Source organism: Rhineura floridana, chromosome 2 (genome assembly GCF_030035675.1).
Source record: "Rhineura floridana isolate rRhiFlo1 chromosome 2, rRhiFlo1.hap2, whole genome shotgun sequence".
NCBI classification, from domain to species: domain Eukaryota; kingdom Metazoa; phylum Chordata; class Lepidosauria; order Squamata; family Rhineuridae; genus Rhineura; species Rhineura floridana.
In genome coordinates this window covers 13,562,656-13,588,285 of record NC_084481.1, presented here as the reverse complement: position 1 = coordinate 13,588,285, position 25,630 = coordinate 13,562,656, and the positions used below count along the sequence as shown (strand labels likewise).

The 25,630-nt window shown below is 40.4% G+C and overlaps 1 protein-coding gene across 26 annotated transcripts in view; it reads right to left on the bottom strand.

Annotated features, from left to right (window-relative positions):
- Positions 1–25,630, bottom strand: part of MAP2 (microtubule associated protein 2) — a 468,623-nt gene that overhangs the window by 27,735 nt on the left and 415,258 nt on the right. For 16 of the 26 annotated variants that reach the window (XM_061607844.1, XM_061607838.1, XM_061607849.1 and 13 more), the window contains 4 exons: positions 20,819–24,556; positions 20,407–20,613; positions 19,297–19,431; positions 12,138–12,199 (listed from right to left, as the gene is read on the bottom strand). In XM_061607844.1, coding sequence (XP_061463828.1) covers positions 12,138–12,199; positions 19,297–19,431; positions 20,407–20,613; positions 20,819–24,556 — 4,142 coding nt within the window. The remainder of the gene's footprint in view (positions 1–12,137; positions 12,200–19,296; positions 19,432–20,406; positions 20,614–20,818; positions 24,557–25,630) is intronic. The other 10 variants (XM_061607848.1, XM_061607863.1, XM_061607852.1 and 7 more) reach the window with 3 other exon arrangements.

Below are 25,630 nucleotides of genomic sequence, written 5' to 3'. Positions count from 1 at the left end.
AAATGTAAATAAATGTTTGCACTCTTTAGTGTCAAAATGGACTAAATTTCAAATATTCTGGCTTAACTCAACTGAACATTTTAAAATCAAATACAAACTGGTAAAATTTGAAAGGACCCTCCCCCCCAGTGAAATGTTGTTTTGTTTTTGTTTTTTAACTGTTCCATTTTCCACCATCAAAACTCCTCTCAAGGTTTATTTTTTAATTTAATTTTAATTTAATTTCTGTGACTGAACACTTTTTTTGGTAGAAATCTGAAAATATTTGCTAATGATAATGACAGAATTTGGAAAAGTAATGGAAAAACTGAAAATGCCTAAGTGTCTACAAATGAAATGATAAAAACTAAAGACAAAGTATTTTTTAAAAAAATCCAGCGAAACTGTTATCCACCACTCAACTCATTAATATCCCATTTCAATTCTATATCTATATATATTGATATCAATCACTTTAAAAATGCCATGTTTTTGAAAATGCAAATTCATCTCCATATTGGTGCACCCCGCCCCACATACTTGGAGGAAGAGATTAGTTTTGCATCTGAACTCTATTCCCTCTCCGCCTCCTCCTGGTGTTCACACACACATGCACATAGACTATGGGGGTAGGACGGAGTGATGAAACAGGGCTTGATGGAGCCGTGTGGGATTGTTTCATGAAAGGTGAGTCACACCTTCGTGGGATCAATTGTGCCCATACTTTTTTCGATGTTGATAGAATTTCAAAAACCAATACACACTGAGAGATGCTCTTGTTCTCTGAAAAAGAATTTGAGGTGCTAGAATAGGAACAAACAGTACATGGGAATCTGCCTTACATCGAGGCTGCTTTCACACATGGGACTGATTTAGTTTAACAGATTAAAAAGGTAGCGCTTCTGTCCAGATTTTTAAAATCCTTTTCACACTGCAGTACCTTTTGCTTTAAGGAACAACCGCTTTTTCAGATGATATACCAGCATTTCACACAACTGTCTTTCACACGGCTTGTTTTCGTCCCTCATCCATTATACACATGCACACTGTTCCCCACTGTGTAGGAGGTCTAAGATCTCATCCCTCTCCCTTTAGGATCTGACTTTTAAAATTGTTTTAGTTGTATCAACACAGGTGTGAGTGTGGGAAATGCTGCTGCTATCTGTGCTGATGCCGGAATACTGGCACAATTTTTGTCAGGCAAAAAACCCCCAGCGCAACTAAAGGGCAGGAACGCACTGCATGCTGGAATGCCTGTCACATGAGTAGCTGCAATCTTCCAGGTTCCCAGCCTTGCTAACGGATTATGTGTGGTATCATTTATCATGGAAATTTGAGCTAAACTTGCACTACATTCCACGAGAATTCTGGAGCTAGCTTGTACTTCATGTGAAAGATCAAATTTAATGCGCAAATTACCAGGTAAGAAATCATTAGAATAACGGAATAAAGTGCAGTGTGAAAGCAGCCTGAGTCACACTATTTGTCCCTCTTGCCCAGTACTGTCTACCCAGCTCTCTAGGGCCTCTCTTAGAGGCCTTTCTTATCACCTTCTCCTTGCTCCTTTTAACTAGAGGTACCAGGGGCTAAACCTGGGAGTGTTTGCATGCAAAGCAAGTGCTCTGGCACAGAGCTATCATGTTTTATGTAGCTAGGTATTTTATATAGCTGGGTATTTTATATAGCTATTGTTTCTTGTTAAAACATATCTATCTAAGGCAGTGGCAGAGGTGTAGTCATCTGGGGACTCAGGGTCTTAGATGCCTTATTTTTCAAGGAGGAGGGTCCCAATGTCTCAGCATCCTATGAGTCAAAAGCATGACAGGGAAGTGTGTTAGCCACTGAAAAGAGTCTTCTAACATGCTTCCTTGTCATTTCCTGCTAATTGAAGCCAATCAGAGTGAAAGTAAGTGAGTCAGCCACTGAGAAGAGTTCTCTTGCTAACTAACACTCTCCAGTTTCATGCTGACTAGTTCCTAGGGATATCTGTTGTTGTGGGAGAAGGCATTAACAAGGATCTCGTTCTCAACCCAGCAGCAAAAAAAAAAAAAAAAGGATTGGAGGAGACATGGCTGTGAATATCATGAAGGGACCATGCACTTCTGAATTTGCCACTACACTACTGGGCAAGGGTGGTAAACATGGAGCCCTCCAGATGCTGTTGGACTACAACTCCCATCATCCTTGTCCACTGGCCATTCTGGATGGGGCTTATGGACATAACATCTAGTGGGTACCATGCTGGATACATCTGATCTACGAAAATGCTGTATGTTCCCCATTTCTCTGATAGCATCTCCTCCTGGTACATAAGAAACCACTACTGAAGCTTTCCCAAATGTTCAAGTACTGGTGAAATGGCAAAAGCAGGGCTTCTGCTGGAAATGCCTCTCCCATCCTCTATTCAAAGAAACCCCCACCTCCCTTAGCTTCCAGAATCTGTTGCCTATGTCTCTGAAACACAGCCAGCACATCTGCCTTTGAAAGACTAAGGAGCAATAGATTTAAACCTCTTTACCCTAGAGGGCATATCTACAGACCAGATTTTATTAGTCCTTCCCTTTTCTCATCGAACCCTGGAAATTATAGGTCTGTGACAAAGGCTAGAGTTCTTAAACAGACTCTTCCTTGCATTTCTCACTACCCTTACAGTTCCTATGATTCTTTGGGAGATATTATGACCATTAAACTATTATCAAATCTATTTTGGTTTTATTGCAGTTGCCTTCTGAAGCTTTTCTGACCCTCACCATTATACAAATGCCATAACTATAAATGGATTTATCTGCATGTAGAAGAGTTTAGCCCTAGCTGTAAAATGTGGGATGACTGAAGGAAATTATACTTTCTCCCAACTTAGGCCCACTATAAATGTAAGAGGAACTTACGTTTTCTGGCATTGCATGAACCCAGTGTCTAGGGTCTTTTTTAACCAGACGTCTGTAGCTAGCATGGACATCATGTGCTAACATTGCATCATGGCACATGAGAGCTCTGTTTAATGAGACAGATGGGACTAAGTGCATGGAACCTTGAACAGGTAAGTTCATGCCTGCCTGTGGTCACATGTCAATCAGGCCTTAGTTTTGGACAGGGATTTGGACACTTATTTATTTTATTTTATTTTATTTATTTATTTTCATTTCTAGACCGCCCATACCTAATAGCTCTCTGGACGGTGTACAAAACGAAATTAAAATACAATATAGAATAAAATCAGTAACAAAGGAACACATTAAACTAAACACATTAAACATAAAGCATTAAACATTAAAATGCCTGGGAGTATAGCCAGGTCTTAACCTGGTGCCTAAAAGAAAGAACCGTAGGCGCCAGGCGTATTTCCTCCAGTAAGCTGTTCCATAATTCGGGGGCCACCACAGAAAAGGCCCTAGATCTAGTAACAGTCCTCCGGGCATCCTGGTGAGTTGGTACCTGGAGGAGGGCCTTAGATACTGAACGAAGTGAACGGGTAGGTTTATAGCGGGAGAGGCGTTCCACAAGGTATTGCAGTCCCACACCGTGTAAGGCTTTATAGGTCAACACCAGCACCTTGAATCTAGCTCGGAAACAAATAGGTAGCCAGTGCAAGCGGGCCAGGACACGTGTTATATGCGCAGACCGATTGGTCCTCGTCAACAGCCTGGCTGCCGCATTTTGCACTAGCTGAAGTTTCCGAACAGTCTTCAAGGGCAGCCCTACGTAGAGCGCGTTACAGTAATCCAGTCTAGAAGTTACCAGAGCGTGAACAACCGAGGCGAGATCATCACTGTCCAGATAGGGGCATAGTTGGGCTACTAAGCGCAGGTGGTAAAACGCATTCCATGCCACCGAGGCCACTTGAGCCTCGAGCGACAAGGAAGGGTCAAAAAGGACCCCCAAACTACGAACCTGTTCCTTCAAGGGGAGCGTAACCCCATCTAGAACAGGATAAGCATCCACCATCTGAGCAGGGAAAGAGCTCACCAACAGTGTCTCAGTCTTGTCTGGATTGAGTCTCAGTTTATTAGCTCTCATCCAGTCCATTATCACGGTCAGGCAACGGTTCAGCACATCAACAGTCTCACCTGTGGAAGGTGAAAAGGAGAAGTAGAGCTGCGTGTCATCAGCGTACTGATGGCAACGCACTCCAAAACTCCTGATGACTGCACCCAGAGGCTGCATGTAGATGTTGAAAAGCATGGGGGACAAAACCGACCCCTGAGGGACTCCACAATGGAGAGTCCAGGGTGTCGAGCAATGTTCCCCAAGCACTACCTTCTGGCGACGATCCGCTAAGTAGGAGCAGAGCCACTGCCAAGCAGTGCCCCCAACTCCCAACTCCGCGAGCCTCCCCAGAAGGATACCATGGTCGATGGTATCAAACGCCGCTGAGAGATCAAGGAGAATCAACAGAGTCACACTCCCCCTGTCCCTCTCCCGACAAAGGTCATCATACAGGGCGACCAAGGCTGTTTCAGTGCCAAAACCGGACCTAAAACCGGATTGAAATGGATCCAGATAATCGGTTTCATCCAAGAGCGCCTGGAGCTGGCCGGCAACCACCCGCTCCAGAACCTTGCCCAAAAAAGGGACATTCGCCACCGGTCTGTAGTTGTTCAAAACATCTGGGTCCAGAGAAGGTTTCTTTAAAAGAGGTCTTATTATTGCCTCCTTGAGACTACCAGGGACTACTCCCTCTCTCAAGGAGGCATTTATTACCTCTCTGGCCCAGCCGGCGGTTACAGCCCTGCTAGTCTTCACTAGCCAAGACAGGCAAGGGTCCAGAGCAGACGTGGTCGCCCGCACCATTCCAAGCACCTTGTCCACTTCCTCGAGCTGCACCAACTGAAATTCATCCAATAATAAAGGACAAGACCGCGCTCTGGACACTTCAATGGATTCATCTGTCATAACATCAGAGTCTAAGTCCCGACGGATGCATGCAATCTTATCCTGGAAGTGCTCCGCAAGTTTGTTGCAGCGGGCTTCCGATGTTTCCTTAGTATCATGAGAGCCAGAATGTAGAAGCCACTTAATGATACAGTAGGTAGGCAGCTAGTTGCAGAACAATTGTTAGACTAGCAAGAAATTGTTGTGAAATTGATAAGAAGCAAAATATGCAGTACGGCACCTCAAAGTAACTATTGTGGGTTTGGACCTATTGAACTGCTCTAAAGATATGGTTTTTAATGGTGGCTGTCTTGCAACATTTGGGAATAAAAACAGCCCTGCTGGATTAGACCAAAAGTCCATCATCCTGTGGCCAAAAATGGCTAGACAGATTCCTCCAGGCAGTCCAAAATCAGGGCATGAAAGCAACAACCCTCCCTCTGTTGTTTTCCTCCCTCCTCAACCTGGAGGCTTCATTTGGCCTTCATAGCTAATGGCCATTGATGGGGCCTATCCTCCATGACTTAGTCCCCTTTTAGAACAATCTAAGGCAAAGGACTTTGTCCCCCTTTAGATGTAAGAACCTCATCTCATGCCAGCAATGCAATATGCATTGTTATGGTCCAAAAGTTTAATAATCTGTTTGTTGGAACATGAATATTAAACTGAAGACTGAAACATCAGTCCATGTCAGCCTCTTTAACTAGTGCAAGTAAGGAATAATTATACAGTAGGGCCCCGCTTATATGGCGGGTTAGGGACCAGGCCCCCACCGTAAAGCAGAAATCGCCGTAAAGCAGAACCCATTGACTTTAATGGGTCGGGTCGTGCGAAAATGACGCCAAAATGCCACAAAATGGCAAAATCGGCTTTAAAACAGGGAATTTCCCCTGATTGAAAGCCACCACATCAGCGGAACACCGGAAAGCAGGGCCCTACTGTATGATCATACTAATTCCTGAATCCTTGGGACTGCTGGGTAGAGACTGAACCTGCACTCATTCCATTCCAGTTAAATCCAGCCAATATTTCTTCATAGTTTTCAAGAGCTATTGTCTACATTTAACATTTTCAGGAGCTGATAGTTTGTTGGCCTGTTCAAAATACAGTGGTGGATGAGTTCACAGCTGGATTCCTGGTGGGCAAGGATTTTTTGGGAACACTCTTATGCAGTTACTGAATGAAGCAGTAACATGCTAAATACTGGTATCTGCTTAATGTAGAAGAAACAATTATTTTGCCCCAAGGAACTGTTGTTGTAATTAATTATACAATATAATTAATCACATAAACCTGAAGGTAATGCTAGTATTTTTATTATTTTCACATTGCAAAACAAGATGTAAAACCGTCCCGCCCCCCCGCCCCCACACACTTTGTAACTGTAATTCACAATTGACCTTGCAGGGACTTATTCAATTTTTATAGGTGCTAGAATGTTTTTATTATTGTACTTTAATGCATTTATGTGTAAATGTCAATGCTTGCTAGAATTCTAGTTTTAAATAAGCAAATCAAAGCATGGCTACTATTCCGAGTTAATATGCGTGGCCTTCTAAAAAAAAAATCAAAACAGAATAGACAAAAGGGGTGGGGAGAAAAATAAACAGAAATTAAAACTGTGCACAAGGATTAAAAAGGAAAAGAACTTGGGCATCTGAAACACTGCAATGGGAATAAATTGCAGAAGAGTAGCCATGTTATTCTGTAACAGCAAGAATAAGGATAAGGTCTGACAAGTGTAAGAGACCAGGGATGGAAGAAGATAGACCATCATTTACCAGAATGCAGGAACGAAGACAGTCAAGAGAATATAGATGATGGACTACACAGGGCTTGAGAGTTGGGATGAAGAAACTTTTAAAGAGACTAACACCCTGTACAGTACTTATTTCCTCTGAGGAAAGTCCTATTGAGTTCACTGGAACTAACTTCTTCAAAATAAGTGTGTATTGAATTGCAACCTGAGAGCTAATCTTCGGATCCATCTCATAGTAATTGCAACTATCAGATAACAACTTGGCTTTCTTCTGTCCCTTCAACTGATAGAGGCCCAGGCTCTTGTCAGGCAAGTATGGGTTTTTCATCTGTATATGCCAATACCCATTATCTAATACATTCTAGAAAGCTGTGGTCCCTAAACAAGAAGCAGGGAGACATATCAACTCCATTGGGTGTCCAAACACACGAGCACGCAGAACCAAACCAGAGATAAATGGGGGCAGGGCAGCCATGTTACTTTACTCACATGTCTGCTCCATTTCCATGGACAGAAGGAGGTCTGTGACTAACTTTCATATCAAAAGGAGCATGTAGGAAACAGCCTACCCTTGTCACCTCTCCTATCTTACTTTGCTGTTTTCTGTCACCTTCCTCTCCAGTCTGGCTTGCTCCATGCCAGGCCAGGAGAAAAGTACCTGAAGTGACAGAGAGGGCTAATATAAGGTGGGGGGTGGGGTGGCGTTCAGTTTTTGTCAATCAGTGTGCATCATTTGTTGTAAAAACACTACCACCCCCTCTTTGAGAAAGTACTTAGAAGACTGTAAATCTTTTTGCAGTGGTTGTTCCCCAAGCTTTTTTCTTCAGAAATGGGCCAGAAATATCAGCATTTTAAATAAAACTTTGGATACCCAGGGGAATTACTGCTCTTATTGGTATTGAGATACTGGAGCATCTCAAAATAGTAGAGGGAATGACAACTGTTATGAGGGATAGCCAAATAAATCATGCTCAGAGAAGATCCATTAAAATCAATATAGTTACGTTCACTGATGTAAAAGGATCTGAGTATGACTAATGTTGGGTCACCTCTATATTTTAGACAAAGAAATTGCCAAGTGTGTATTTGGTTTTAACAATTCAGCAAAATGGCACAAACAGCCAGAACTTTCATTAATGTAGCTCCATTGAGCCATTGATTTATCACAAATGTGATTCTGGGTCTAAACAATTTGACAATATTGATTCTTAATGTTGGTCAGAAATTTTAAACAAGATACGTATATGTGTTCAGGTGAATTAGCAGCCCGTATGCCAGTTTTCAGCTCACTTCTGTGTGCTCTCCACCATGCAGAGAGATAAACATGTGAAATGGAAGACAACAGCCTGCACAACACATTAGCCGAAATTAGGGATGGGTGAGAATTTCGATTCAGCTTGTATTTCAAGTAGAATTTATCAAATTCACACTTTCCGAAGCCATATGAAAACCAAACCACAGCCATCCTTCGAAATTCACATTTATTAGAATTTTGGGATGCAGTTCGCCAACTAAACAATATTTACAAAAATGCATGTATTAGGGGAAAGTGCATAAAAATGAATATGAGTGAAAATAATAAGCAAAAAGGCATGATATGATGAGATATTACTTGCAAAAATGTGTACCTTTATCAAACTGTCTACAAAAATGTGTTTATTTGGAGAAATTTGCACTAAAATGGTGGAGAATTTTCATGAGGATTTTTTTAAAAAAAATTGCAGATTGCTGCAGAAATCTAGAGGATTGAATTTAACATTAGAAAAGTGAGAAACTGAGAGAACTGAAATTATCTTTCCATCCCTAGCTGAATCGCTCAGGGTGTCCCTTTTCACAGGGGCACTTCTTTGTAGGGTGCAAAGCATCATAGAGAAATGAGGGCAAAAGAGGAATGAAACAGCCCCCAGTCAGGCAGATGTACTTGCTTCCCCCAACATTTCTCCTACGCTTCCTCTATGGCTGTCAGCTGAAGCCATGGATGATGTGCCATTTTGAGGAGACAGAGTGGGGAGCCATGAGTCAAGCTCAAATTCTCCCACTAGCAAACTCCACCCATTCTTCTGCATCTATTCCATCACAGCCAAATGCTACTTTCTCTCCCTACCCCCATCTCCCCCATTCCTTCTCATTTTATTTCTCTTTTCCTTCCTGCTGCCTATGAACATGTTTCTAGAAAGGGGGAGAAGATAGATGAAGTGGAGGACTGTAGACAGAATGAGGTAGGAATCACTAGGAAAGGTGGGTTCTTAGGAAGTAGCAAAAAATAAAAGTACATTGTGTTGGCCATTAGGGATGGGTGAGAATTTAGATTCAGTTCGCATTTCAAGCTGAATCTATCAAATTTGCATGTTTTGAAATGACATGAGAACCGAAACACAGCCATCCTTTGAAATTCACACTTATTTGAACATTATTGTGCAGTTCGCCGACCAATGTTTACAAAAATGCATACATAAGGGGAAAGTGTGCATAAAAATAAATATATCAGTAAAAATAACATGCAAAAATGTGTTATATGATGAGAAATGGCTTGCAAAAGTGTGTACATTAGTCAAAACTGCCTACAAAAATGTGTTTATTTGGAGAAATTTGCACTAAAATGCTGGAAAATTTTCATGAATTTTTTAATTAAAAAATCCAAATTGCTGCAGAAATGTGGAGAACTGAATTTAAGATTGGAAAAATGAGGAACAGAACCAAATTTGACAGATCTTTCCATCTCTGGTGGCCAGACAATGGCTCCATGATCCTGAAGTTCCTCTGTCTCCCTTTCTTTCATTCAATGGCCAGATATTTCAAGCAGCTGACAGCTACAAGCAGAGAGAGGAGGAAGGAGCAAGTCTTTCTTAATTTTTCCTTCTCCTGCTGCCACAGGCTGATCTCAAGTTTTCCTACCTGAAATGTCTGTTTATGGGGTGGTAGGAGGGGAGGGATGATAGAGGAGGAAATGTGATCGGGTCTGGCAGCCAGTAGCCAAGTGGCACCCTCAAGAGGCTAGATATAAGCTGCCTGCTGCATGGTTCTTCTGACACTGAAGTTGTTGTATGCTCCATATGGAACTGGGACTTCCAAAAGAGTCCACTAGCTCCCTGGCTGCCCATTCATTCACCAAACCTAATTTTGATGATGGGAGGTCGCTGGCAGAAACAACTACATGGATCCATGAATGAATTGAAAATAATCACCCTTTGAAAGAGAAGTGGGCATGCAAACTCACCAGGAAATAAAATATTGGGCACCATAAGTATCATACACAGGAAACCAGTTTGTTGTGGCTCCCAAAGTGTACTTGCATTCTCATCCATATAAGGAGATGGATAGGAAAGTATATTCATGGGTTTCTTGTGAAGGGTTGTCAAAGGTTTTCAAGTTCCTGGCCATACGTCTAGCAGCCATTAACTTGCATTTGTGACTTAAAAGGCCTGTCCTTGTATACAAATGGGTCAGCTGACTTACCCATACACATTAGCATCTCGTATCAGCTTAGATGCTTGGAAGGCAGAACTTTGAATCTGCCATTTTATCCAGGCAGAGGAGTAGCCATTGATCTTTTAATGGACAAAACATTCTATTTCATCGGGCTTCAGGAAGGAACGCAAGACATATCACTGACATGAAAGGTATAACAGTTGAACTCCCCTGATGCAGTCAAAACAGGGCAGAGATGTAGCAGGACGTGGATGGCACAATTGAGGGAGCACACTTACATAGTATTCTACACTCCATCAATCCACAGCTATGCCCCCATTGATATTGCAACTTTACACCAGTCCAAACCTGGCAGCCCCAAACCATGATTTCACTGGGAGAGGGGGAAAATGAAAAAACATCTGCCCCTGCCTAAACAACTGCCCTCATGTCAACAACCACCCCTCCCATGTCACCATGATAAACTGCAGGATATAGTGTAACTCAACAGCACCCAATCATAGCACACCAGCATCAACATATAAACCTTACTCAGGGTGACAATAACTCAGATGTCTCTCTGGATTTGAGCCAGAGACTTCCAGCATATGAAACATAAGCTGTTCTACCAGACCGGGGATCCTCCAAGAGCCCCAGTGTTCCTGGTATCTATGACTGGGTCCTGAGGCTAGGAAGCAGAGACTAATGATCCAACATGTTTCTGATTGCTATCTGCTGCTGTGGCTGAGTGGGTAGAGAACTGCTCTGGGGTGTTTGCAGTCCTGGGTTCGAGTCCTGGGATTGCACTCTCTTGAGATGACACGGTAAAAGATTGAGTGATATTTGCCCCTTCTCCCTGGTGGGATTCAAATACCCCTCTCTTACTTCGCAACTCCAGGACCTATGGAGTGAGCCACTGATGGTGTTGCTAATCCATTGTGCATCTTGGCCTGTCCCCTTGGCTGCTTGCTTGCAAACAGTCTTTCCCTTCTGGATGGGACTAGAATCCTTGTGCCAGAAGGACTATGCATGCTCCTTAAAGGCCCTTTGTCCAATGAGCTATGCAGGAGCTGTGTTGTGTGTTTTGTCCTTCTTCCCCCCCCCTTTGTACATGTTGTGCTCTGAAAACAGTGCTCATGAGAAGCAGCATAAAGGGGATTTCATAGAATCGTAGAGTTAGAAGGAGCCTGTAAAGCCATCGAATCCAACCCCCTACTCAATGCAGGAGTCCAAATTAAAGAGCCGTTGCCTGTAGGGATGCCTGGGCACGTCCAGTAAAGCGTGTTGCTGGCTGTGCCACTGGGACTTAAAGAAATGGGTTGCTGTGGCATTGTTGATTAGGACGTGTGTATGGTGATGCAAGGAGAGTGTCTCCATCTTTGTGAGTTCAGTGGATTCATCCGTGTGTAGGTGGCATGTGGGCAGTGGCACCATCCCTCATCAGTGGGATGCAGCAGTGTTTTATTTGCTTCTGTATTTTCTACTTGTGCGCTTTTCCCTTTCTCTCCCAGGCTGAACATGCATTGAATATCATGGTTCCATTGGTATAGTGGTGGTGTATCTCTAGTTCCAGGGTAAGGTAAACTCAGGATTGCTCTTTTAATGACCCCAGGCAAACTGGTTTCTGAGTGAGGGTAACTGAGACTAAAGCTGCAAATGCTAACCTCACTTACCTGAGAGTAGGTCTCAATTAATTTAATATGACTTACTTCTGAGCAGACATGGTTAAGACTGCCCTGTAAATCAGCTTCAAATCCGTCTATTTAGAGGAAATGTGGCTTCATATCCTCCATGATGATAGATGGAAACCAATTGGTTTAGAGTAGTGCAATTGAGGTTATTGTGGTTGTATCACATTAACTGAATTGGAAATTAAATACATGATTTAGTAGCTTCTTAATAATTTGTCAATATATCCATTTTGTAGTGTGCAACAATGAGGAAGTTTTAACAATAAATGACTAATTCTGAAGTGAAGCAGAGAGAATAGTTTAAAATTGGCAAATGGTTTCTAAGTTTGTTTGTTTGTTTGTTTGTTTAACAGAAATGACCATAAAGCCACTTGGAATACAAAAAGGAATGTGAAGATATAAAAAATAAAGAAGACAATTTTACTCACTGAAAGTTTTTCCTTTGCTTGCTTAAATACCCCAGGAGCCTGGTTTGTTTCACCACCAGCGGCTATAATGTACAAGGGAGAAGAAATAAGACCCTTAATGGTTTAAAACAGTAATTTCAAACTCACCCTTAACATATTCAGTTTAAATTGCCATGCATTCTTAAGACATAAATGAATTTATTGTTGGCACAATAGCTAATGCTAATTAAAAAACAAAAACAAATTCAGCCTAGCAAATCAGAAAAAAAAAGTTATCTGGTTTTCTCTATCCTGGGCAAGGATGTAGAAAGTTTTCCAAGCTAATGTGAGTTCTGGGTGATTTTGGAATCTTATTCAAGCAATCAACAACCATAAAATCAAACTATCCTCAGATGAATGGTCCAGTTTAGAATCCACAATTGGGAGGATCACTTTACCAGGCAGTCTGAGGTTTGTGTGCAGCCTCTGTTCCCCTCCAGCCTTTAAACTTCTAAATACAGGGCATCTAGCCCCCTCCCTAGCCTGGAGCAACTAGTGCTGTCACACTTTGAATGCACATACAGCAAGTCCTCCAGGGAGGGACGGGACTGAATGATGTTCTGTCACTTTCTAGGGAATTGTACAGGAAAAAATATGGCTGCTTCCAATGTTTACATGGGGCAGGATGGGTCTTGTCCATTCTGAGAACTGGAAAGGGCTGGACTTTAAGGGGTCTATCCATCCCTAGGTTAGTATTTGGGCTGTGTATGAGATGAGAGCCTTTGACTTGAGGCAGCATCAGGTAGGCATTTATCCCATTTCCATCTATCGTTTTACAAAGGAGGCCAAGGCAGAATATTAAAACCAATAATAACACAACACTGAAACATTTTAATACTGTGCTATTGCCTTTGTATTTTGAACAGACATCACCCCCTATAGATAAAGCAGCACATAGAGATAAGAGAAGTATGTGCCTGCCACAACCTTCGTTTTGCCCTCCTGACTTTACATAATGGGAAATTGGGTTATGCCTTTGTCTTGAGAGAGATTGGGCAGCTTGAGATTCCCATTTGGTGTTAAAAATATCAGCAAGCAAACATGTGAGGGGATGCAGCAGGTACAAGTACGCCACTTCCATCAACGCTCCATTGCTTTTCTTGCCTTCCAACTTGTGAAAGGTGACTACTGCTGTGGGAAACCTTTTGGGTTTGTGGAGGATCCCCATGCCATTTGGAACCCTGAAAAATCAGGGTTCCAAAACACACAGGGAGCCTCCACAAATGCAAGAGGCTCCCCACTGAAGTTGCTTACCACAAGGTGACAAAAATGATGGAAGGTGACAAAAATTATGAGGGTGTTGAGCTAGTGTGATCATTCCCACCCCCTCCTGTTTACTTCCTGGTATTTGTGATATCTGCATAGAACTTGAGTGTACACTATTATTTTGATCATCAGCTGATCACTGGGCTGTAAAATGTAATCCAAAGAAACATAATTGCAGCAGATGGTGCGATTGGAAATAAGCTGGCATCTACCAAGGTGGCTGTTGACAGGAAGACACCTTAAGAGATTTCCATTTGTTAAACTATCTCAAAGTTGTGTTGAGGGATCTATGAAAGATTCCCATTGGCCTAGGCAAATGCAGCATGCTTTGTATGCCAAAGGTTCCATTGGCTTACAATAGTTTATTGACAACATGACTGCACTTTCCCTTTGATATGTGACAGCCTTGTCCAACCTTTGGGCCACAGATGCTGCTGGACTACAGTTCCCATAATTCCTGACCATTGGCCATGCTGGCTGGGGCTGATGGGAGTTGCAGTCTAGCAACATCTGGGAACCCAAAGGTTGGACAAGGCTGAATGTGACCTTCCCTTAAATAACCTCCTATCTCAAGGCAGATGATAATTTGCGGTTCAGAGTATAAAAACAGAAAACAAAAGAACACTTCCAGTTGTAAGTATCTGGCAGAAAGCGTTCAAACTGGTTGTATTTTTTTTTATCAATTCTGCTACTGTTGGATTATCCCCATAACAGAATTTCTTCTTTTATCAGGCACCAGTCATCCACTGCTATGAAATAAGGCAAAAACATTTTTATTTCTGACTTACCTGAAAGCATAACAATTCCTCCATCTGAACAATAAACCTGGATCATGGCTTCACCCTGTCCTTAGAGCTTGGCTAGCAGTTTAATCATGCAAGAAACATGTTTAGTTCTGGGGCATACACCATGAAATTTAAGGTGAGGAAGCCAAACCTAATACATGTTTGTCCCAGTTCACATAGGCTGAGCTGATGCCCGTTTGCCCTATGATATCAATGTTGTGATGTCACAAAGGAAGCAAAGTCTTACATTTTCAACCAATCAAAGAGTGAAGTACAAATTAAGGCAATGTCCAGATGATGCCGATGACATAAAATGCTTTCTTCTAAATTTCCTTTCTTTTCCTTTCCATTTTGTGTATCAAGAAACAAGGAAACAGCCCAGAATCAAAATCTGGAACAACTGCGGGTATACTTGGATTGTGAGATGTAGTTTCTTTTCCTAGAACCTAAGCTCTAGTATTACACTTCATAACCCCAATCCTATGCATGTTTACACAGAAGAAAATCCCACTGATGTATTTAATGGGACTTATGCCCATATAAATAAATTTAAAATTACAGCTGCAGAATTATAACTCTATTAGTGGTTTTTTCCTCTGAATATGCTTACCCATCCAAAAAATTACCAAAATATGGGACACGTTCTATGTATAACTGACAGCATCCTGAAGAATCTAGGATTTGCAATTACTACTTCCTTCTTTAAAATTCACAATTTGAAAGCCAGGTTATTAAAACGATGACCATTTCACAATTTAGCATTTGAGCCATCTTCTCCTGCTTTGAAAAATAGGAATTGCAAAACTGTAGTTAGGAGGTTTCAGAACCAAATGCAAGGATGGTTTAACACAGCCAAATAATCAGCACTCTTTCCATGACTGTGAGAATGGTACTGGCTAATAGCTTCCCAAAATCCCTTAACAGAGAGACATTTTCACACCCAAGGCCATAATTACAGAGTGGGTGGGGGCTTCCTTGCATTTTCAGCTTTTTTTCCTTTTTAAAAGCCTCTAAGCCTTTTACTCATAGGCCAAGTTCACACATAATGGGAAACGTATTATAAACACAAGCCACAGTTAGCCTTGGGTTTGTACACTCCCTGCTTCCTTCCTTTCACATTCCAGAAGAGACAGAATGTTTCTGCTTCCATTTTAAAGCTAAACTGATCACAGTTCCCTGTGACAACTGAACTCGGGGAACTATGATTTACACTCTAGATAGAGAGAACAACACAGGAAGTGCACATCAGTGTTTGATTCTGACTTGTTCTAGCAAACTATGAAGAAGGAAGTTCCCAGACATCATGGGGCAGGGAACAGTAAATCTCAGCACTGACACCTACTTCTCTTTGCACTGATAATGGACTTTCACATGTGAGGCCTACATCTTCTTCTAAGGCTCTCATGTACTCTTTATATTGACAACTGATCATTGCTCATGTGGAACAGACAGCTAAGGACAAGTGAGCATTCTTGCCAACATAGGTGTGTGTCTGCCAGCCATTTCTTCACTCAAAATTACCCCTCAGCCAATTCTTTCTCCTTGGGGCTGAGGAATGCAATTTTGAGTTGACAAACAGCTAGCAGACAAAAGGCTAAATTAACACACACACACCAGCGCCGCCTCTACTCTCTCTGAAGCCATCAACAGCTGGTTTTCACTACAGAAAAAAAATTGGGAAAAGTAATCACAGAAATGTGTATGTTGGCTATATGTGTGGCATCTCTAATAGCATGGAAATCCTGGTAACACTGCATGGCAGAAAGGTGCATGTAGCAAGAGGCTACAGCCAACCAGCTAGCCACATCATTAACATCATCACCAAATGTTTTAGAATACTAATTGCAGGAACTGGTTGTGTGATTCTGTCTACAATGGGACTGGGACAGAGGCAGGACAGCTATTTAAAGGAGTTTTGCATCCTATATCATTCTCATTGCTCAGTTTTAAAATACAGAATGGTGGGTTCTAAATGCACTATGTAAGTAAATAAGCCCATATTTCGACTGAAAACCCTATGGAGAAGGACAATTCCATCAATCTTTCTGGGTGTTTGATTTGTCCTCCACAGTTTTTGGAACCAGGTAATCTGAAGCCATAGCAGTAGAAATATTTTCATCTGCTTTTCTGAATGCCAGCTCTTGATGTGGTTGGAGGTGCTGGAAACAGAAGCCTCAATACTGGATAGTACTACAGTTCCCCTTCTGAATGCTGAATGGTGGCAGGAGAGGGTCCAAAGCTGACTGCTAGGTATTAAAATTCAAGTTTGAGTAAGTGAAATAAAGTGCCATAAAGAACATACACCTGTTTTGCTGAATGTTCCCCCACCATCACTTTAAGGTAACAGGGTCTTCCTGAATACCTTCACACAGTAAATATGGGCACAGCACATTTGTTTTCTGCTATTTCTACTAGCTATGATGAATCACAAGTTCACTTGATTCAGACACCGCACTAACCATAGTTTAGAATCCAAGTCATGGTTTGAGCTTCCGAATATATCACAAACTGTGGTCTACAGCTGCTTGTCCACTTTCATTTTTTCCTTTTAATTTTCTTGAATGTTATTGAAAGCGGGATCACATATAATTGTCCTGAGAACATCATGAGGACAAATTATGATGAATGCTAAATAAAAAGGACATCTGGAGAGGCTCATCATGCCATATTAGAGTCAGCACAAACCATGACTTGCAAACCCACTACAAGCCTTGGTTTTTGATACCATTTTGATATGGTTTAACAACCAATTACAAACCACCATTTGTCAGTTTAGTCATCACACTAATTGACCGTTAAGCTTCTTTAATCACTGTTTGGCATGGTATCTGAACTGAGCCTCAGAGAAAACTTCTAAGATTGTAACATAATCATCAGATGTGGTAGTGATGAACCAAGATACTGAGAGGCTGAGGATGATGACAGGAGAACTTTGATGAAATAAGGCTGTTGCAATATTTTAAACATATTTTTTCTGTTTGAATCTCTTAACTTCAATGTTTTTGTATTTGTTTTACAAATATATGTTTTTTAAAACACGAAATCAAAAAGATTTATGAGTTATGGTGGTTGTACATTTCTCTTTGTCCCATACTCCAGATAGTGGTTGCTATGTACTGCATGACCAATAGGGATTGGCTGGGGAAGGGGGAGGGGTTGAATGAGCTGAACTTGGATCCCAAAACACACTCACCTAATTTGAATGGGGTGGGTCATAACCTGGATTGGATGATGGGTCCACTTCAGAATCCATAGTCCTGCAGATTCCTTTATGAGGCAGTCTGAGGGTGGCGTACTTCTTTTGTTCCTCTATGTTTTTTTTCTTTTACATTTTTAAAAATAGTGCCCACAGCCTGCACTTTTATTGACACACACTTTGAATGCACATATAGCAAGTCTCCTGGGAATAATGGGACTTGACAACATTCTGTCACTCTCAAATGGAATTGTACAGAAAAACTATGGCTACTCCCATGCAAAAATACAAGTTTAAGAGCATTGTTAAAAGGAATAGATGGAGTGTGCAACCCTTAGACTGCCCCATAAGTACTTTTCTATTATTTTTAAAATGTGTGTTTTCACTCTTATTTTAAAAGGTTTTCCATTAAAGATCCACTATGTAGAACTGGGACAGAGTGAACTTTAATGGGTTCATCCATTCCTAATGACCATTTTTTGTGAATCGACAGAAGCATGCATAGTTCACAAGATAGCCTATAATACAATATATGGGCATATTTGTTTAGTTGCATTTTTATTTTTGTGAGACTGCAGATGAGGAATAATCTGTGCAGATATTTTAAAAAGAAAATATAGCCTTCTTTTGCCAAAAACAAAACTGAAAGGCCAACTTTCTCTAAATGCAATTTGGGTAAATCTTTTTTTAAAACTTTGTAGCTTTAGCATACCACTCAGAATTAGAATGGAAATGCAGGGATATAGTCTATTAACAAGAAGAGTCCTTTCATTTATAAATTATTGATTGACACACCTATTTACAATTTTACATCCTAACAAAATATTGACGGGGGACATTTCTGAACTGCTAGGGGAAAAAACCACTTTTCCTGGAGTTAGCAGAATTATGTGATGCAGAGAATAATTCTTTACATAAAAGTATTCTAAAGAGGTTGCTATTTATTCTTCTTCCCTTTGATTGGTAGGCAACAAAGAATGTTTGTGTAGGAATGTATGGGCATGTATGAAAGAGAAGAGATGGAGCATGTGCACATTCCACATAAATTTTCCCTTGTAGATCCAACTAATATGATGTGAGTTGTGCAAATCTGATCCTTTTTTCATTTCAAAGGAATTTATACAGTGTTGCACCTCATAGATTTGTATCCATTTATACTTCCACATGCTGCATGGAAAGCACTGCATAGCCCAAGTGTTTGCTCCTCCAAATGACAACAGAGATATGCATAAATTGAAAGAACCCCAATTTTTCCCTCCTGTATTCTTCATTGCAAATAAAATAAAATGTGTCCATTGTCTTGACTGCAGAGTTCTTCTCTTTTTTTCTTCATGAAAGAGCTCAATTTGCGCTGTGGGTTTTGTGTTTCAACACAGAAAACTTTTTATATATAAAACACGATCATAGATTTGAAAAAGCCAGTGCACAGAATATAAATACAAGCTGGAACAATGCTGAAATGCTTCTTATTATTATGCATGAGAGGAAAAAAGGGATATAGATGAAAAAATGTAAGCCATGGTTTAAAGCCATTAGCACTTTCCCACCAGAACAGAGCAAAAATGGGGGGGGGGAGTAAAACAAAGCAAAGCAAAACAGAAGATTTCTACAACACCACTGTCAAACCACAATGCCAAGAAACAACTACAAAACTTTGGAAATCCAAGCATGACAAGCATACATGATCATGAGCTCTGTTAATATATATATAAATAAATAAGAGTATGATACAAAAAAAAGCTGTATCATTCATGACAGTAGAAAAAAGTCTTAGAGGGGGGAAATTAAAATAAAAACCACAGCAGCCAGTAGAGCAATGAGATTACAAATAATAATAACAATAGAAATGTCTGTTTGCCAGCCACGTTGCATAAATTCAAGACAGCACAATCACCTGTCTGCTTCCGCTTAACACAGGAGTGATGAGTTGGTCTAGTATGTTTGATAGCAGGTTTTAAAATGATTTTCCTGGAGGGAGAGTGAGCCTGAACTTCAGCTTTTTTAGCAAGTTCAGCTTTCTTATACACAGCTATAGACAAGAAAACAAGAGCATACAATCAGAACAAAGTTAGAAATAGAAATATATTTCAACATGACAACATATTGGTTGTTGGTGCCAAGTTAGCCTTTCAGTTAGGATGTGAACCTACCAAGGTCCAGAGGCTGAGTGGTTGGTGTTGCAGGCAGCAACTGATCTTTCACATCACAGGGCAACAAATGCTGCTCTACTTGCCACTCACACACCCCTTGCAAACCAGGCATCTTCTATACAAACTGCATAGGATAATGCCAGAATGAGGGCATACTGAAACATTCCCACTCCATCCTGTCATGCCTTCACTTTGTGGCATTGCAAACATATATGATTCATTGTTTAGACTTCCAAGGTAGTATCAATATTGGGCAGCTTTCAAGGCTATGTCAGGAAGGGTATACTGAGTTACACTGTTGCATATACAAATGGAATATTCTTTTAGCTAAGTGACAGATCTGCAGGATTTAGGCCTAAATTTGGTTTGAACAGCATGGTCTGGTTCAGAACGCTGGACACTGATCAGGGTTCAAATCCCAGTGAAGGCACAGATCTGCTTCATACCCACTGACAAGTCTCTGCCTCTCATTCTCAGTTCCCTTTCTTGTACAATGGAAGTAATAGTGAGATATTTTGGCAACTAATAAGATGGAAATATTGCCAGGTGGCTACCCAGAGCATTAGCGATATCAAAGTATATCTGTAACTTTATGCTGGTGTTATTTGTTTGGTATGAATGAATCCAGGTAGACAGAGATTATTTTCTTTATGTGATGTTTCCTTGAACCATAAAAAAATATCACCAGCATAAACTGGAATGACTGGAAGTAGTATAGACTGCATGCCTTGCTATTAACACAAATGAATATTCTTGATTAAATGTGTAACAGTTCTGGTAAAATTATCTTGTAAAACAGATGAACAACTCACAATACTGCATTAAAGGAAAAAGAGAGTGAGTATTACATGAACCTTTTTTCCTTCTCACTTCATCTCTGGAGACTGTGCTAGGTTCCTTTTTAGCTATTTTTCTTTCAGGAGTAGAAATCCTGCCTCTCCCAGTTTTTAAAGGTTTCTCTTTTTTATGTTTATCAAGAGATGGTCTCCGCAATTCTCTCTCTGCCTTCTCCTCTTTAAGAACAGTCTCTAACTGTTCTGTCATGATGCTCCTATCATCATCTGCAGGATCAGAGTAAATTATAACAACAAAAACAGAGTTAGTAAAAATGTTAATAGTGCTGCGGTGGGATTTCATTTTTTAAAAAACAAGTAACTTCCTATTGTTATTTTCAAAACATTCCTGACTGCAGTAATACTAATTATTATTGTTTAACTATCAGGACATAATTTTGGAAACAAAAAAATGAAAAAGGATAAGGCACACCTTGAGTATCCACCCATATGCTGTCTGTGTCCAGAATGGAGTCATCAATGGTTGTTTCATCTTTATAGTCATCAAACGTCTCTGTCTTGTAATCAGTTAATGGGATTTCATCTCGCTCAGGTGAGCCAGGAGCTTCTGGAGAGCTTTCTTTCGTCTCTGCTTCGACATCAGCTACCACCTCTGCCTCCTCTTCAAGATGGAAGCTTTCTTCTCCTGTATCAGCCTGTGATGCTACTGCAAAGCGTATGCTATGGGAACTGGTTTCTCCTTCATCTACTGTTGTCTGCACTATTGTGATGAAGTCATCCTCAATTGTAACAACAGATTCTATTACTCCTTTGAGTTCAGGAATTTCCCCAGGTACAGCTTTACACACCTCATCTTCCTCTTCACCAGGTTTCTCCAACTCCCTTTCTTTGCTTATTTGCTTAATCTCTTCTTTTTCTTGCTTAATCACTTCCTCTTGCTTCCTTTTTTCTTCCTCCTGTTTACTCTTTTTCTCACCTTCTTCTTGCATACTCTTTTCCTTGTGTTGTTGCTCTTGCTTAATCTCGTCTGCATGTTCTTCTTTTTGCTTAATTTCTTCTTTTTGTTTACTGTCTTTCTCTTGTTCTTTTCCCTCTCGCACATCCTCAGTTTTCATAGAGCCATCCAATTCTAGAGATTCCACATCATCTTCCTTGGGCTGTGGAATGTTCTCCATTTGAATTTCAGTAGTTTCTTCTTGGGTAGCTTTAGATACAACTTTTTCTGTAACTGGCTGTTCCACTAGCAATTGTGATGCCATCTCCTCTTCCGACAGAGATGGGCTTTCTGGTTCTATTTTGCCATCATATGGTTTTGAAGTTTCTATAGGCAAACCTTCTTGTGCTTGGTCATTATCACCACTTGACTCATAAGATTCTTCTTTATCTACTGCTTCTTGATGCACCAGATCAGGCTTAGGCCCCTTTTCCTTAACTTCAGTTTCAGACATTTTGGTGACATCTTTCATGTGACTAAGTTCTGCTTTTGCACAGATACTGGATTCTTCAGGCAATATTGACAGGGTCTTTCTTTGATCTTCTGTGACTTGCTCTGAAACAAACTCAGTGATATGAACTCCTAACTTACTCTGGTATTCCTGCTCAACTTGCCGAGCAGCGGAATCCATATCATGCTTTATAGCATCATAGTCTGGTTTATAAGAAATTTCTGCCTTGCCTATCTCTGAAATGATATGCATGGCCTTTTCTTCTTTCTCAGTTAATGAAGAAACTTTTTCTTCTAGTCCAAATATATGTTTTTCATCTGCACTTTCTAAAGTTAGACCAGGCCTTGTTTTTTCATGTTCAGTGTCCTCATGAGAGCAGACTTCTTTAGAATCAGTTTGTTCCTCACTTCTTTCTAGCACAGTATCTAGTTTATCACTAGCTTTTCTCTCTTGCTCAAACTCCTTGCCCAAAACTGCTGAGTCACCAGAGACCTCTTTTTCTTCTTTGGCTCTCTCAGCAGCTGCCAACTTCACTTCTATCAAAGACAGGTCTGCAACTATACCTCTTCTAATTTTCTCATCAAAGGGACAGCTTTCTCCTGCCAAATTCTCACTGTCCTGTACTGGAGATGGCATTGGCACTGTGTACTTATTGAAAACACAGTAACCCAAATCTTCTAGTTGACTGTCAGCTTTTAGAGTCATATGGTTTTCATCAGCCATAAAGTGCTGGGTCATACTGCTTTCTTCTAGAACTGCTTCTGAGGGAATGGATTTCCTGTGTACTAGCTCGGTGTCTGTACTCACAGATGCTTGCCTTGACCTTGTGCCTGCTAAGTCCAACATTTCAGGCAAGTCAGGAGCCATTACAGTCCCATTTTTGTAATAATCTTTAGCCAGGAAGGGTGACTCACACAAAGGCTCCACCTGGATATCTCCCCCTTCTTTTACTTTTGACTCTTCAGTTTTCTCATCTTCTTCCCTGCTGACTGATGGGAAGGAGGGAGCCTTTTCTATTGCTGGGGTGGTGGCTGGCAAATAATCATCACCTTCATCCCCACTAGCATTATCCATAATATCTGAACCTAGAGGTGAAAGGTCATGTGTACGCCCAAAGTTAAACCCCAGTGCTATAGAATCCAAGCAGGACATTGGCAGATTAATTGACATACTCCTCTGTTCTATGGCAGATCTTCCACCAAGCCCCAAGCTCCTGCTTAGAGTTAAGTCATCTTTATTTTTACTATGGAGTTCTCTCTTATCCCCATATACGTTTGGGTCAATGGTGTACATTCTTTCAGTAGGAGAGCTGGGTTCCTCAGAATAATCTTCTGGGAAGCCCTGAGCTAGAGTACTATATCCTATTTCATGAGCAGGTACACTGACATGTTGGTATGCCTCTGGCTGAAATTCCTCAGCATCTTTTTTAGATATTAGGAAGTCTTTATGGTAAGAGTCATAGGCCTCCCCTTCTTTAGTATCACTCAGCTCATAATAATCATTGCCTTGCTGTAGCATGTCACTCTTGAGAGCTTCATCTTTAAGAGTGGAAGTCTCAAAATAAGTAGACATTCCTGATTTATCCTCTTCTATCTGCATTTTGTGAGCTTCTGAATCCGCAACAGAAAACATTTCCCCTTTCCCATCCTTTCCTTGCAGAGATTCTTTGCTGGGTTCACTTGGGGGGGTTTCTATTGTTGCAGACAATACAGCTTTATCTAAAGGCTCTTTAATTTTTTCAGGAAGCAATTCTTGACTGAGTTTGTCTGTGGAAATCTCAGTGCTGTGTGTTCCCTCTTTTTTAATATCCCATGTTGTTGAAAGCCCAGTTGTCTCCAACTCTTCTTCTGCTTTGAGAGTATCAGATGACTTTTTAGAATCAGTTTCTTTTCTCATGACTTCTTTATCCAAAACAGTTGTTTGTTGGCCATAAGCTTTAAAAAAATGATCGTCTGATACCCTGGGCTTTTGTCCACTGGAAATGGAATATCCCTCCTCATCACTTTCATCCTCTGTCATATCTTTCTCTTCCTCCCATACAGGAACATTCTGGGTGGATGTTTGCTCTGTACTTGGTTGTGAGGGATGAATAGTCACCACTTCAAATTCTTCTTCCTGTTTTCTTGATTGCTCTTTGTCAGTTTTTTGATCTTTCAGAAGGTCTTTCGCAATCTCTGTAGCAATAGATATTTGCATCATGTTTTTACTATCATCTGGCTCAGTTTTATGTAGAGCAACTGGCAAAGTTTCAGAAGAAAACCCACTTTTAACTGTGCCTTTAAGGTCCACTTTAAATTCTGAAGGTGAGAAAGAACCTATGCTTTCAGGAGAGGTAAAGTCACTTTTTTTAGTATAGACTTGGTCATCTTTAGATTTTAAGGGTAGTGCTTGAATGGCATATTTTTGGACCTCTGGAACCTTTTCGTCTATTTTACTTTCTTTGTGAAATTCTGCTGACAAATCTTTTTGTTCTTGATGTAGATGTGACTCTCCAGTAAAATTGAAATCTGGTTTTACAGAATTCCTGTCCTCTTTCTTTTGTGGACTTGCAACAAAAGTCTGTTCTGACAGTGTTGGAAACATTTTCTCTTCTCCTTTGCCTTGTGATTCTGTTATTTCTAAAGTCTCTGTTTTTGCTGGCTGTTGAACTAAGGCATCACTAGTCTTACTTCCTTTCTCTGATTCCTTTGTGCCAAATGGCTCAGCTCCAAAAAGGCCTGTATGTTCCCGGTCATGGATTTCCATCTTCGAAGCTGCAAGTAAATCTGTAGTTGTTTGATTGGATTTTACAACAGATTACTTAAAGCATTTACAGGCAGCAGCAAATTAGTTTACAGCATTATTTGGCATGGCAGAGTGGTAGAAAAAATGGCTACATGCAAGAGTACTCATTTAGAGGTCTGTTTTTAACAGTTGGTTTTTACTCTCTTTTAGAGGGACAAAGCTTTACAAGAACTTTAATAATAATCAGTGCGATACTCACAAACCTATCTATAGTTGATTGAGAAATTATTATATTTTTAAAATCACAGCCCAGTTTCCTCACAATCATTACACTACATATAAACCCAACTTCATCTTTGTATGCTTTACAGTGCAATGGATGATATCAAGTGTCAATCATACTCAAAGTAGATTCACTGAAATAAATTAAGTAACTATTGATTTCAATGGGTCTACTCTGAGTATGACTTAGTTGGATTTCACTCAATGAAGTTGACATAAATTCTGAACTGCAGTCATATAATGGTTGGTATACATGTTTGCTATATATTATATTAAATACTCAAACTTCTAAATCCATTTAATGATATAATTCCTTTTGTTTAAGCTGGATCAAATAATGGAAACAAATCACTGTATTTAACAATCTGCAATTATTAGAGGAGGAATACAATTTTCCCTTTTTCAGATGTTAAAAAAATATTACTGTCAAGAAACTGTTCACCATTAGTTGAAATCCAGATGTTAAGGAAAAATATGTTCTACTACTGTTTCAAACAGAATCAATGGCATCCAGCACATTGCTGAAAAACTCAGGCCTTATATTTTCTGATTTAAAAATCATGGAAATGGCAACTTTAATTTGTTTATATTTGTTGGCAACATTTTATATAATGATGACTTTCCTAAATATTTTATGGTGTGCTTAATAAGACTGCAATGCCCCAGACAATTACTGAGCCCACACAAATGCAATTCACTACATGATGTTACAATAATGATTGCACATGTCTGAAAAGATGTCCTAAACAATCTTGGCAAAATTCTGTATTCTCAACACGTATAATTTTTTCAGTAGGAACCATTTCAGCTCAGCATACAGCAGAATTCATCTT